Source organism: Serinus canaria, chromosome 1, assembly GCF_022539315.1.
Source record: "Serinus canaria isolate serCan28SL12 chromosome 1, serCan2020, whole genome shotgun sequence".
NCBI lineage: Eukaryota > Metazoa > Chordata > Aves > Passeriformes > Fringillidae > Serinus > Serinus canaria.
In genome coordinates, this window is record NC_066313.1 from 35,876,415 (window position 1) to 35,889,750 (window position 13,336).

The following is a 13,336-nucleotide window of genomic DNA, read 5'->3' on the forward strand; positions in this document are numbered from 1 at the left end:
TCTTGCAATGGAAGTTTTCAAGAAATGGCTAATTTGAATGTGTTTTTGTGCAACAATTAGGAGGGAATTACGATAGTTCTTTCGACGCCTATAAGGGAGTGGGCACGATTGTCATTGCAAAGCCCTTGGATGCAGAGCAGAGGTCAATGTATAATATGACTGTGGAGGTCACCGATGGAACAAACATTGCCACAACTCAGGTAGAATATCACATTCCTTTCTTGGCAAGTTGTTCATTTGTTGCTGGAATGTATATGCTATAAAAGTTATTAATTTTTCCATTCAGGTGAAACCTCATCCTTTGAGACCACCAATAACTAATGGAGGGGATATTTTTCAGAGCCTTTCCATCTGGCTGTAAAGAATTGGCTGTTGAATGTTTCAAAGCGTTATTTCTCCTTTTGTTCTCTTCCTGCTCACATGAAAGTAATTTGCCTTTCTCCAGCTGAGGGAGTCCCTATCACAGGCAGCAAAGCCTAGATTTTGACAATTGCATCTCCCCATAATGGTGCTCAATACAATAGTGCTTCCATGGTGTCAGGGAATATTGCTATTGATTGTGTTAAATGGAGTTTATACCTCTCATCCTCCAAAGACCCAAATGTGGGACACAAGATCAATTGTTCAGAAAAGAAATTGTTCAGAGGCAAAACTTAAAATGCAAAGAATCCCTCCTTTAGTGTCACTGCCGGTGATTACACTGTCTTCTGTGAAGCAGCCCCGCTGAACCTTTTAAAACCAGGCTTGCTTATCAGGCTCCTTGCCTTTAAAGTTGGGTCAGATAAACATGATGGGCTGGGGCAGTGCTGGCTCTGACACATCTTTGTAGGAGACACCCTGATGCAGAGCCTAGGTATCTGTTCAGTGGGAACCAGGCTGGAATTGGGTCATGGTACAGGGACAGGGACTCTGTGGTCCAGGGGGCACCAGGAAGACTTCAAACAGCAAAATCCTTTGATATGAGGTGGAGTTGTGGGCTTTGGATTACTTAGGGCCTGAAATTCTACATCTGAGTTACTCCCCAAGTGTAAGTGAAAAAAACAGGTTTGTGATGTTATTTCCTTCTTTATCATTCAGAAGGAAAGCCTGAACATTTTCTACGTTTGCATATATGCATGCACATGCAGATGCTTCTGTTGTACCTTGCCTGTTTGCGCAAATGCTTTGGGTGTAAATCTGTATTCAGTGAGCCACAACACCAGCTTTCCTAAGAAATTGATAAATCATTGAGTGCTTTCTCAATCTGAATTCATGTTTATATATCCTGTTTATACTCCAGCCCTAAAATGTCTGATGTTTTCTCCCAGTAATCCACCCTTGGTAAGAAAACATCAGTTGATAGTAAGTTAGGTGCTACGAAATCCAGTGTCTTCCCTGTTAGTTTCAGAATTAATTGCATCTCTGCTAAAAACATCCCTTACTTTAAGCTTGATTATATCTGGCCCATGGTCCCCCGTTATGCCTTTCTCTGCTCAATTAAGGAACTCTTTAAAAAACGCTATTTTCTCCCCAGGAAGGCATTTACTCACAATACTCAAATCACCTCCCAGTCTTCCGGTAGACAAGCAAAGGAGAATGACTGACCTCTTTATCTTCCCTTTCCATAAGGCATTTTCTTCAACTCCTGAGTAGTTTCTTTTTTGTTATGCCTTTTTTAAATCTTGGCTACACTCTAAGTCCACATTTTAGATGGTGTTGAATGCCTAATGTGACCTTTTTTCTTTCTTGCAAACATTTCAGCCAAAAAAATATTTAAAAGCTTAGAGAATTTCAAACATGCTGGATTAAAGTAATTTCTCTTTTCATGGATATTGCGTTTATTGTTTCTGCTGCTTTTGATTTAATAGATTGACCTATATAACAGTCCTCAAAACCTAGTTGGATGAAACCCCTACATTTTTAATTAAAACATATGGTAAAAACATATTTCAGTAAAGCTGTTGCATTCTAAAAGAAGCCTGAGATTTCTTTTAACAGTGATGTGACCCATTTAGGAATGTAAGATAGTTTCAGATTGCAAGAGTGTAGCATTAATAATCACTGGTGTGTACAGACCTTTCCCTCCCCCACCTTCTCTCTGTGTGGATACTGTTTAATTATTTAATGGTGGCCAGGGCATTCAAGCATGTGTTTCTTATGGTCTTCACAGCAGAGATTTCAAAAGTGATTGTTATCTGAAAACTGACAGAATTATGGCCTTCATATTTATAGCTCCATTTTGCAAAACTTTCCTACTTTACTTTTGGTTGTACTTTGGAGCCTTTGGTTACCTTCCTCATCTTAATTTTCTTTTAGAAAAATAATAAAAAAATATAAAACTGATTGGTTTAATTTAAAAATTTCATAGAATAGATCACTCATTGATAGCTCTCAGTGGCCTTATTCTGAGCTTTGACTAAACAACATTTTAGCTATTTTGTTCTATGTACACAGTTCCACCTGTGTTTTTGACTGTAGCTGCAGGAAGTTATGGTAGAAGATGAAGCAGGTAGAAAGCAATTTTGAATAACAATAAAATAATTTAAAGGCCCCTCAAAGTATGATGGATTATTATGAAACAGCTGATGATCACCATGTGCAATGGAACACTCTTGCTTTTTATTCTACCCCAGCTGTTTTCCTTTCTCTCTTCTTGGCCTTTTGTCTATACAGTTGGAGGTGGTAAAATACAGCATAAAAATGCCAAAGATTTTTGTTTGGGTAACGTGATCCCTGGCATGGACTTGGTGAAGTTTCTTCAGCAATGTTCCTGCATGCCTTAAACTCCAATGAACTGTTCACTTCTTTCATGCCTTACTGTGCACATGGTTCATTACTGTACCATGAGAGGAAGGAAACAATTTTGATTTAAAAGTTACATCTGTTGTAATAATGGTTCACTGTTGCAAAAAGAGGCAAAAAACCCATAAGGAGTACTAACAAAAAAAAAAAAGTTGCAAACTCAAAATTTCTATGTAACCAAAAAACCAAAAGCCTACTTGTTTTGGGCATGATCAAGGTTTTCAAAAGAAATACAGTCTTCAGAGTGAGAACCAAAGTGTCAGGACTTGTTGAGCCACTGTCACTCACCATGCTGCCCATCCATGTAAGCCTGAACCATCCAACAGTTGGGATGGGAACGGATGGAGAAGGAAAAATACAAAGAAATTTTGACTTGTTTGATTTATGTATTTGAAGTGTGGGTATAAAACTTCAGTCACAGTGATTAACTTCTAGAATGGCTAAGTCTCCTGACTTAGCCAGGGAGAGCTTTTGCTTTTTCCCTTTCTTTTATCCATCATTGCTTGAGGCAGTTATTTATTAAAGGCTGAAGGAATACGTTTGCTCCAAATTCCCACGGAACACAACTCCTGCAGCTGCCAGGCGAGCTGCTGGCCTTGCAGAGGGATTGGGGCTTCTGTATCCCATGTGCTGGAGAGAGCTGGGACAGTGGCTCTGTGCAGTGCCTCTGCTCCCTGCCATGGCCATCACCTCCCTTTGGCCTGCAAAAGGGTCTGGTGCCCTTGCTTGAGCAGAGAGAGATCTCTCCCCACAAGGAATCACTTTATTGGCATCTAAATGCCTACTCCTGCCACAATTTTGACTCTGAAACATGAGAAATTCTCCTGGTCATGAGTCAGGTTTATCTGAAATCTCTTTTTTTATTGAACAACTCAGGTCTTTTACACACAGGCGCAACAGAGGGATAGAATCACATTTATTTACTTATTTGTAGTACATACTCTTGAGCTTTGTTAAAATACCCACAGAAGCTGAGTACAGGGGGGAATCATTGAACTATCATTTAAGTTATTATAATGTTTCACTTTTATTGAGAATGTTGTCCTGGCAGATAATTATTTTTTTGTAAGAACAGCGTCTGGAGTGATGATACTATGCGAAAAAGATTATTTTACTCCTTATTTTCCTGCCTACTTCTTCTTTCTCATCATTGTAACTGCTATAAAAAAGATGTGTTCGAGCATGAAGGCTGTTGACTCCAAGCTAGGAGGCAAAAGGCACCTAAGTTTCACTTATTGCAAAACCATCTGACTGTTTCCCAGAAAAGTGGGCACTCAGAGGGTAATGTGCTCTTCCCTCTGAAAAGTTTTGCAGATGCAGAGAAGTTTGCTTATAATATCCTCTGCTGAAGCTGGCCAGACTGGAAGAACAGACAGAAGTTATTGTTCATTGCCCCTTTCTGTCTCTCCTTGCTGAAGGTTTTGGGATTTAATTTATTCTTGTGCTGATGATTGACTTTTAACTCTTAAGTTTCTGTCTCACCTTTCAGAGGTCATCCTTTCTTTGCAACATTTTCTTAAGAGGAGCTGATCACCCACCCTGAGTGAGGGTGGTTCTCTTAAATGAATGGTGAAAAGCTCTTCTTTGAGTATCATGGCCAAAATGTAGATAAGACATTAGAGCCTGCCAGAAGCAGTTCTGGGCTGTGGATTCTTCTAGGGCAGAAAAAGAGATTAAATTCAATTTTGGGGATTCAATTCAATATTTCGCTTTTGCTCTGTTGAGCATTTCCTCTAAACTGTACCCACTCCTTTTTTTACATCCAGTAATCTCAGCACTGCCTTGCCTGTGAAGGAAAGATTTTTCTTTCAATTTTAACATAACACAGAGAACACAGTAAAGTATAAATAACTAGCCACTGATGTTGGTAGGGAAACTGAATTTTTACGTTAAAGTTGGAGTTTGGAGGAAGGAAAAACTTGTCAGGGAGTAGAAAATAAAGCTATGTGGTATCACTGTTGAGAGCAGTATTAAAATAGGTTTCAAAACCTGTGCAGAAGTGTAACCTGAGTTTAAATAATTCAGGCACTTAATAGGTTGCACTGCAACACAGTGCCCAGACCAAGCAATTAGCCAAGCAGATTCTTCCAGCTTCAAATGTCTGTAAAGCAGCTGCTGGCATTTACCCAGTTTTCAGTCAAATATGTCTGTGCCTAAACCAAAGGTATTTGTTATGGGCAACATTAAAAACAGCTTTGGAGACACTTCCTGCATTAGATTTTGTCCTGCTTTGATTTGATTGTATTTCTCTAGGCCTTTCACTTACCATTTTGAGTACAAAGTCTTTGCTAATGCTCTGAGTGTTACTTTGCCTAATTTGTAATCTTGGAGGGCTGTGATTCCTTTATTTGAAACTTGTTTTAACTGTGGGAAATAGGAAGTGAGCAGGGAGAAGAAAATCTTTTATAGTGAAGAGCTTGTTCAGACTGTAAATTAGGCTCCACACAAAGGACACAGAAGGAGGCAAGCCTGCCTTTCTGAAGCCCACAATGCACTGGAAAAGATAGGGGCTTTCAAGAAGAACCAGGCAGAGACTGGCTTGCTGCATGTTGGCTTTATGAGCGTGGAAAAAAAGACTTGCAGCTAATGTTTGTCAATGAAAAGTAGTTCAGTCAGCAATCTTGAGCAGTCCTCAGCAAAGAGGAATCTCTGCTTTGCAGCCAACAAATAGTAAACATTTCCCTTCGTCACCTTTTGGAGATGTGTTGGGAAACTTTTAAAGCCTGGCTTTGATTCTGCACAATGGCAATTGTCACAGCTTAACACCCCGGGCACCTAAGCAGTAATAAAGGAGATTTATGCCACACACAACTCATTCTTGCCATGTCTCCATTTGGGAATAAATATGTAGAAAATATTAAATTACACAGACATTGGGAGTCTTTGAGTCACTTCAGTAGTGTAACACTTGATTTGAGGTGAAAGATGTGCCACCAGCTGGCTAAAGCATAAGACTTCAAGGACCCTTCTGCTGACCCTTTTGAAGTCAATGGGAAGTTTGCCAATAGTACCAAGATTTCATGCCTGAGGTTGGCAGCCATGAAATGAATTTGAGAAACTTTCCTCATATTAATTGTCTGGTGGCACTCAGTTTACTCAACTTCACGTATGTTTGTAGGATCAGTTTTTCTGTGAGCCTGGTGTTCATGTCAGTGTCACATTTTCCTTCCTTTCTTTTTAAGTAGCATCTTACTAGAAGTTATCCTGCTGGAGCAGCAAATCTGCAAAGGAAGAATGGCATTTTAAGGTGACCAAATAAAAGGGGAGTGGCTCAAAAATAAACTTAAAACACCTTCACCAGCTTTACCATTGCACTTCACCTGGGATTTTGGTAACCTTGTTGCAAAGCATTGTTTTCCTGGACAAAATACAGGAATAATAGTCACTTGCTCCTCAGAAATGTTGGAAGAACTAGGAATAATATCTATTCTAAATGGGACTAAAACTCCATTTTCTTTTACCTGGTTTTGTTTAAAGTAACTCCCAAGATAGCTCAATTTTGAAGAACATTAAAGAATTCCATTTATAGGTTTAACAGAGCTCTGTATAATCAGTATTCCCATATATAACTTAACTTTCTTTTGTTGCAAGGAAAATACAGCCCCCTCTATTAAAGGAGAGAAATGTTAAAATTGCATTTGACTCTCGGGGATTTTGAGGGACAGCTGAGAAAAATTAGAAATACTCTTAACTGCTTAAATAGAAGAAATTGTGAATCAATAATGACTTCTTTATTCATTAGCATTTCTAACCCTCGCCTTCCATCTCCAGATGGAAGTGGCTGTTGAAGTGCAAAGTATGTAATAAATAATGTGTATTTCAATGTGGATCACTTGACAAATCATTAAAATACTGGCATCTCTAGGGAGGAAGATGCCTGCCACTTAAACAGGCACTTGATCAGTCTTACAGTAGATGTGAAGTGAAAGAGAGAAAAGAAAAAGAAGGAAAAATCAGGGCTTTTTTGGCAATGATCAAAGCAATTTTAAGTGCATAGCTCCCTGAAAGTTTGATGACAGTGAATGAAGGCCTCAATTTTTTTTATCTTTTCTCCCTCCATACCTTGCACTCCCCAAGCATGATTATGTCTGGATGTGTGTCAGGGCAATAGCTTACACCTTTTTCAGTGGGAAGAAATGCTGCTCTGTGAATCCATGCTGTAATTTCCACAGTCTCATGGATTACCCTTGGTCTCTGATGCTGATCCAGTCCCACCCTGTTCAGTTTGTGCAGTCTAGTAAAGGCAAAAATCACGGAGCTGTGGCTTGGACAGTCACAGTGGAAGCCTTGGGATGGATAAACTTTTATGCCCTCTTCTGCTTTATCAGTTTGCCAGTGATCCCAAAATGCATTAGGTATTATAGGAAGTGAATCACTCCTCTGGGATGTGATTATATACCATGCAAACAAAAGAGCATGTCACTTCTGTAGCAGTACTTTTAAGATGCATTGGTGTGTTTCTGTACATTTATTTTTATTCTCCTTCCAGAATAGCTTCAGCTTGCACACACCAATTTTAAAAATAAATTCACAGGCACAAGCCTAAAATGATACATGAGAAAGTTTTGGGTCATGAATGAAAAGCAAAATAAATTATCTGTGTTAATTATCAGTCGTGTTATAGTGGTACCTGTCAAGGACTGAGAACATCAAAACTCTCAAGAAAATTTCTGTAAGTATCAAATACTGATTATCCCCAACTCCTATTGCTTACACTAAAAAAATGGTTCAGCACTGGCTCTGTGCCCCAGTAGATTAGAGTTCAAGACTTTAATCTTCTCCTCAGGCTTTCTTTCATATGTTACTACTGGTTTCTTCTTCTTTCTAAAGTTTTAAACCATAGATTTGGGTGGGTTTTTTTCCTCAGTCAGATCAGAAACATGTTTGATGTATTACAGCAACAATAAAAGTATAAAAAGCTAAGTAACTCTTCATCATTATTATAGGCTTAGCAGTGTGTATTTCCCCCCAATTTTATTGCTATCTGTCCAAGACTGAAGCATAACTTAATATAGGTTTCACCCTGCTTCACTCTGGCGTGCCATAATCTGGTGAAAATGAAATTGTATGGAATGCAAGTCTTATGCCATTTAAATTACAGAGCATTTTATTTCAGCTGTCTTTTGAACAGTTCCCAGGCTAGTTCATTACTACTGCTTCTTACAACTGCTCATGTTCCTTCTGGTAATGTATTCTGCAAACCCTCCCACATATCATGGAAATCTAAAGTTTCATTTCTCTCTGAGGCCAACATCTGTTTGTGCAATATTGCAGTAAAAGTATTGCTGTATTTTTCTTCTGTTAAGAAAGTATGGGTGAACAGGGCTGGATCAAGCAAAACAATAAAATACTTGCTTAAAAGAGAGCCAAGTAACAAAGCAACAAAGAAAATATAAGGAGTGATGGGTCAGGTCTCCTAGTCTGACCAAAGAGTCCTGTGTGTGGCCTTCCCCACGTCATTAATTGGACTATTTCTTATTTCAAAGCCTTTGAACAAAAAGATTGTCCCGTTTTACTTACTGTAAAATTAGATGTGTGCTCTCACAGGCATATTCTGGAAAAAATACTTTTTGTTTCTAGCACTGAAAAAGAGTCAACTCTTCAGACTTCAGCTTTCAGTATTACACAGTTTGTCAAGGGTTTTGCTGCCACACTACCCACAGCAGTCTATGGCATACAAAGTCTGGAAAGCACATTTTCCCCAGGGAGTGACTACTCCAATGGCAAGACCCACAAAATGTCATCAGAGCAACACATGCATAACTAAACTTAGAAAGGCAAAGCTTGGAAAATAGTGATTCCTGTTATTTATCAGAGTCAGCTTGTGGTATATTGGAATGGGTGTAAAAGGCAGCAAGAGCAGCACCCTGGCCTGCTCTCCTCCAAGTTTCCTTAAGGATCAATACAGAAGTTTTAAAGACAGATCTGAGGCAAAGAGCACAGCATTCTTTCATATTTGTAGTGTTCTACCATTCATAAACCACAACAAAAAGGAGACAAAAAGGTGTTGGAGGAGAAAGTGAATTGGCAATAAAGACAGACTTCACTGGCAAAGGAAGAGCAAGGGTGTAGCAAAAAAATAATCCTTCTGTGTCCCTAGTGCCCTGAGATCAGCTATCCTTGGTGGTACGTATTGATCTTTGTGGGGTGTGCATGTGTGGTAGTGAGGTTGTGTTTCCTGTGTCCCTCTCAAGTGGTGTAAGAGCAATCTGAGGTGTCACAGCAGCTGCTGTCACAATTTGATGTTGCCAGTAAGACCCAGTGCAATATAATGGGCAGAAAAGACAGGATTCAGCTGAATCTTGATTGTAAAAAAGCAGATTTAAGCAACATGAAAAAGATTCTTTATAGCTTTATTAGTAGTGAAGGGAAAAGGAAATTATATAACAGCTCTAGAAGTCTCTGGTAACCAAGGCAGTTACAAGGAAGGACAAAACCTTTCCTTGTGACCATTGTAAAAATTCTTTCCAATCTACAGATACTGAAAATATGGACTTCTTCACTGGGCTCTGAGTAGGTCTTACAGCTAGGAACATTTTACTTCCAAAGTCAAATCCTTTCTATTTCTTTTGATCTGAAAAATATAAATTTAATAATAAATAATGTTTCTCATTCCCACCATGCAGCAGCATAACATCTTGCGCTATTCAAAGTAAATTGCATTTCTCTAGGTGCTTATTCAGTAGTCTGACTGGACTTCAATTTCTTCAAATGTCTTTTTTTTTATTAACTGTAGGTTCTTATCAAAGTGTTGGATAACAATGATAATGGCCCAGAATTCTCTCAGCCAAGTTACGATGTCACCATTTCAGAGGACATCCTCCCTGATACTGAAATTCTGCAGATTGAAGCTATAGACAGAGATGAAAAGCACAAGCTGAGCTACACCATTCACAGCAGCATCGACACAGTCAGCATGAGGAAGTTCAGAATTGATCCCAACACCGGGGTTCTCTATACGGCGGAGAGATTGGACCACGAAGCTCAAGATAAGCACATCCTTAATGTCATGGTAAGAATGCTGTCGTGGCTGCTTCAGGGACATGCATGGAGTAGGCTTCTCTTGAGTGAATGACTCTGTGCAATAAGTAGCCACTAATTTATTCTTGCCTGCCCTGCTGTGAATTTATATCACAGTTTTTATTTCAGCTTTTGGGGAGATGTTATTGTGAATCCATTGTATGGAATGTGATATGATTCTCTATCCCAAGGGAGAGCAAGCAGGTAATTATTTAATCTCTTGGCATCTGGTCCTCTCCCTCAAGGTAATTTTCAGAGTTTCTGAAGTGAGGCTGAAAGTTATTTGAGAAGTTATTCACAGGGAGATAACTGCTTTCTTGCTATGGAGAATGCTCTAGCCTTTCTGAATAGAAGCTTCATTTATAGCTTACTTTTATGGACTTATTTCAGTACATAAACTTTTGATATACAAAATAGCTTTCCTTTATCTACATTTCCAAATCTTTGGGTATGCAGAAAAAAGTTAATTACCAATTTTTGCATGGTGTGTCTAGACTACAGAACATAAATCTGTCTGTTTTCAAGTGGAAATTGTATATCACGGAAATAATTTGTTAAAAAACAAACAAAAAAAATTGTGTTAGTTTAAACATTGGAGTCCACTATTTTCTTTAACTGCCTAAGACTTCTGCAGCAGAGGCCTTCTAAGGAACTGTTCATGGTGTGTTAGGTACAGGGGTAGCATTGCCAGGGAACCCTAGGAAGCCAAAATCTGCTGTGAGGTGCAGCAAGGAGCAGCTGAGTGTGGTCTCTGCTCACAGAGTAAAATGTTGCAAGTCCTTTGGGAAGTAGACTAAGAAATAGCTATAAACTGAATCACAGAAACACATGGCCAAGAGAGGTAATTCCCTGATGCTTGGTTTTGATTTCCACCTCATACAATAGGTCTTTTCCTCTGTTTAGGAAGAACCAAAATTTTCAGGAGCTAGTGGTGGCAGGATTATCAGTGAAGCATCGCTGACGTATTTTGGATGGGGTTGAGACAGGTGTGGTGACTTACACCTCTGGTGGCAGTTACCAGCACTTCATAAAGTGATTCCTGCTCTGTTTACTGTTGATATGATCATGTATATAATCATGAAGTAGTCCATTGGCAGCTACAAGCCCTAGACAGCCATGCCTATATGCTGTAAAGAAGGCAATGGCAAGATAAAGGCATGACCATTTAGCAGGTATTAACAAAAAAGGAAATTCTTGCATACCCCAACCCAAATTTAAGATCTCATGTGGTTGCCACTTCAAAAATTCATGTCATGATGGTTATTTTCTCACAATGCATTTTCTCACAAGTGACAAAAAAAGTCGCCAACTTCTTTCCTGTTGCTTTGATTTTAGTATCTGTCATCCTGGTTGTGAATCTGTTTCAGACTGTTCTTTGGGACAAATGAAGTTTTTTACTACTTTGTATTAAACAGAACTGAAAGTAGTATTCACACTCAGATGAGTAATATTTGTGAAGTTTTACTGGATGACTGCCAAATTGTGCATTAAATTATGTGTTCTATAGGTCCGAGATCAAGAATTCCCTTATAGAAGAAACCTGGCCAGAGTCATCATAAATGTGGAAGACTCCAATGACCACAGTCCCTACTTCACCAGCCCATTGTATGAAGCCTCGGTGTTTGAATCAGCAGCAGTTGGATCAGCAGTGCTGCAGGTCACAGCTCTGGACAAAGACAAAGGAGAAAATGCAGAGCTTATCTATACTATTGAAGCAGGTTAGACCAAAAATGAAGTATCATGGATCATGCCAGAGATAGAACAGTGATGTGATGGTCATCTGTCTTGACACACAATTCAGCTTCTTTCTTCTACTTTCTCCTGTGCAGATGGGCAAAGGAGACACCTTGTTGTTGTTTTGTTGGGTTTTTTAAATTTGATTTTGAAGCTACTATATGCAAAACCTGTCATTCTTGGAACAGGTTTCCCAAGGGAGGTTATGGAGTCTTCTTCTCTGGAGATGTTCAGAGCCCTACAGGATCTTGCAACCTGCTGTAGGTGAAATTGCTTTAGCAGGAAGGTTGGACCAGTTGCTCTCCAGTGGTCCCTTTCTAGTCTAGCCATTCTGTTATTCTGTGGCTGGTTCATTATCACCAGATGGCTGCAGAGCCTGTTACCTCTAAGTCATTGGGTCAAAGCCATCACAGAAGATAGTTATTCAAAACTGCAGCCAGTAACTTGTTTTCAGGGTTCTGGTTTCAGACTAGTGTACAGTGGATCCTCCATAAAAAAAATGCCACAAAAGCTGGTATGTCCTGATATCTTTGCCAGTGTTCAGGCCAGAGGAGCACAGAGACTAAAAATAGGGCTGTGATAAGACTTCTGCCATAGCATTTTAATGGCACAAGGTCTCTTTGAAACTAAGAGAGGGCACGATGATACCAGATGAAAATTGCTTTTGCAGTTAAAGGCTGTATATTTACATTCAGCACATAATCTATACCAGCAAAAGCATTCTTCTGCTGGTGCAACAGCACAGTAGTAAAACATTTGCATTATCTCTGGCACATGTGCGAGTGAATGTAACTTTCTCTGGGTCATATGAATCTGAAGTTAAGAATTATCTTTGAGATGATCCATTGATGGATATATAAGAGGGGGATGCCTGGAAAAAGAGAGAAAGAATTAGAAATGTTTAACTTTATAATTTTGTAATGTACATTTCTACTTAGGGAGTTTTATTCATAATATGAATCTTTCCACTGTATAACAGCAAAACTTGAAACTTATATTTCCATAAAAAGAAGTCACAGGTACTTCAGATTATACCCATATTAGGCAGATCACAAGCCTTTACCAGCAATAGGCTCTGATCCTACTGGATCATTATTTATCCCTGTATTATAAAGACTATGTTATATTATATTATATCCCTATACTATATTATATTATATCCCTATTATAAAGACTTGTTACCAGCTAGGATAGCTCATATTAATTAGGAATAGGCTAAATGACAAATAAATAATGACATAAGAATATCTACACCATCTCATACTGATTTAGCTTCATACAATTCAAGCTCACACCTTAAATTAAGATGATATAACCTGAAGTCTAGAGAAGACCCAAGGAACAATTTTTCTGTCATTATCTTGTATGCTCTGTGGAAGGAGATTACCTTCAGCAAACCAGAAGTCTTTTCTCCTGAAAGTGTTGAACTTAGAATGAGGAAGATGTTAGCACTCCAAAGCAAATATTTCCTTTATGCACTGGGTTTGTTCTTAGCAGTTATTTCTCACTGGTCTTTAACTTAAATTAGGGGCAATCTTACATGTGACCAGACAGGAAAACATTGTCCTTATGGAACAAATTCTGAGCATACTAGATCAAGTTCCTGGGGCAATGTTTTTCAAGACTATTCCCAGCTTTTTCTTGACACCTTGTTACTATTATGGGTTCCCAGTCATCTAGAGGTGCCACCACAATATAAAGAGCATCCTGACGTATAAGGAGCATTTTTCCAATTACACTGGTAATAGAATCCTACATGATGGAGGCAGGAAAATATTATTAGTAGAAAAGATGCTTTAGC

At 38.9% G+C, this 13,336-nt stretch overlaps 1 protein-coding gene across 1 annotated transcript in view; it reads left to right on the plus strand.

Moving 5' to 3' along the window:
• The window catches only part of FAT3 (FAT atypical cadherin 3), a 98,511-nt gene that overhangs the window by 1,088 nt on the left and 84,087 nt on the right, over window positions 1-13,336 (plus strand). The window contains exons 2-4 of the mRNA XM_050976428.1: window positions 61-200; window positions 9,518-9,793; window positions 11,309-11,519. Coding sequence (XP_050832385.1) covers window positions 61-200; window positions 9,518-9,793; window positions 11,309-11,519 — 627 coding nt within the window. The remainder of the gene's footprint in view (window positions 1-60; window positions 201-9,517; window positions 9,794-11,308; window positions 11,520-13,336) is intronic.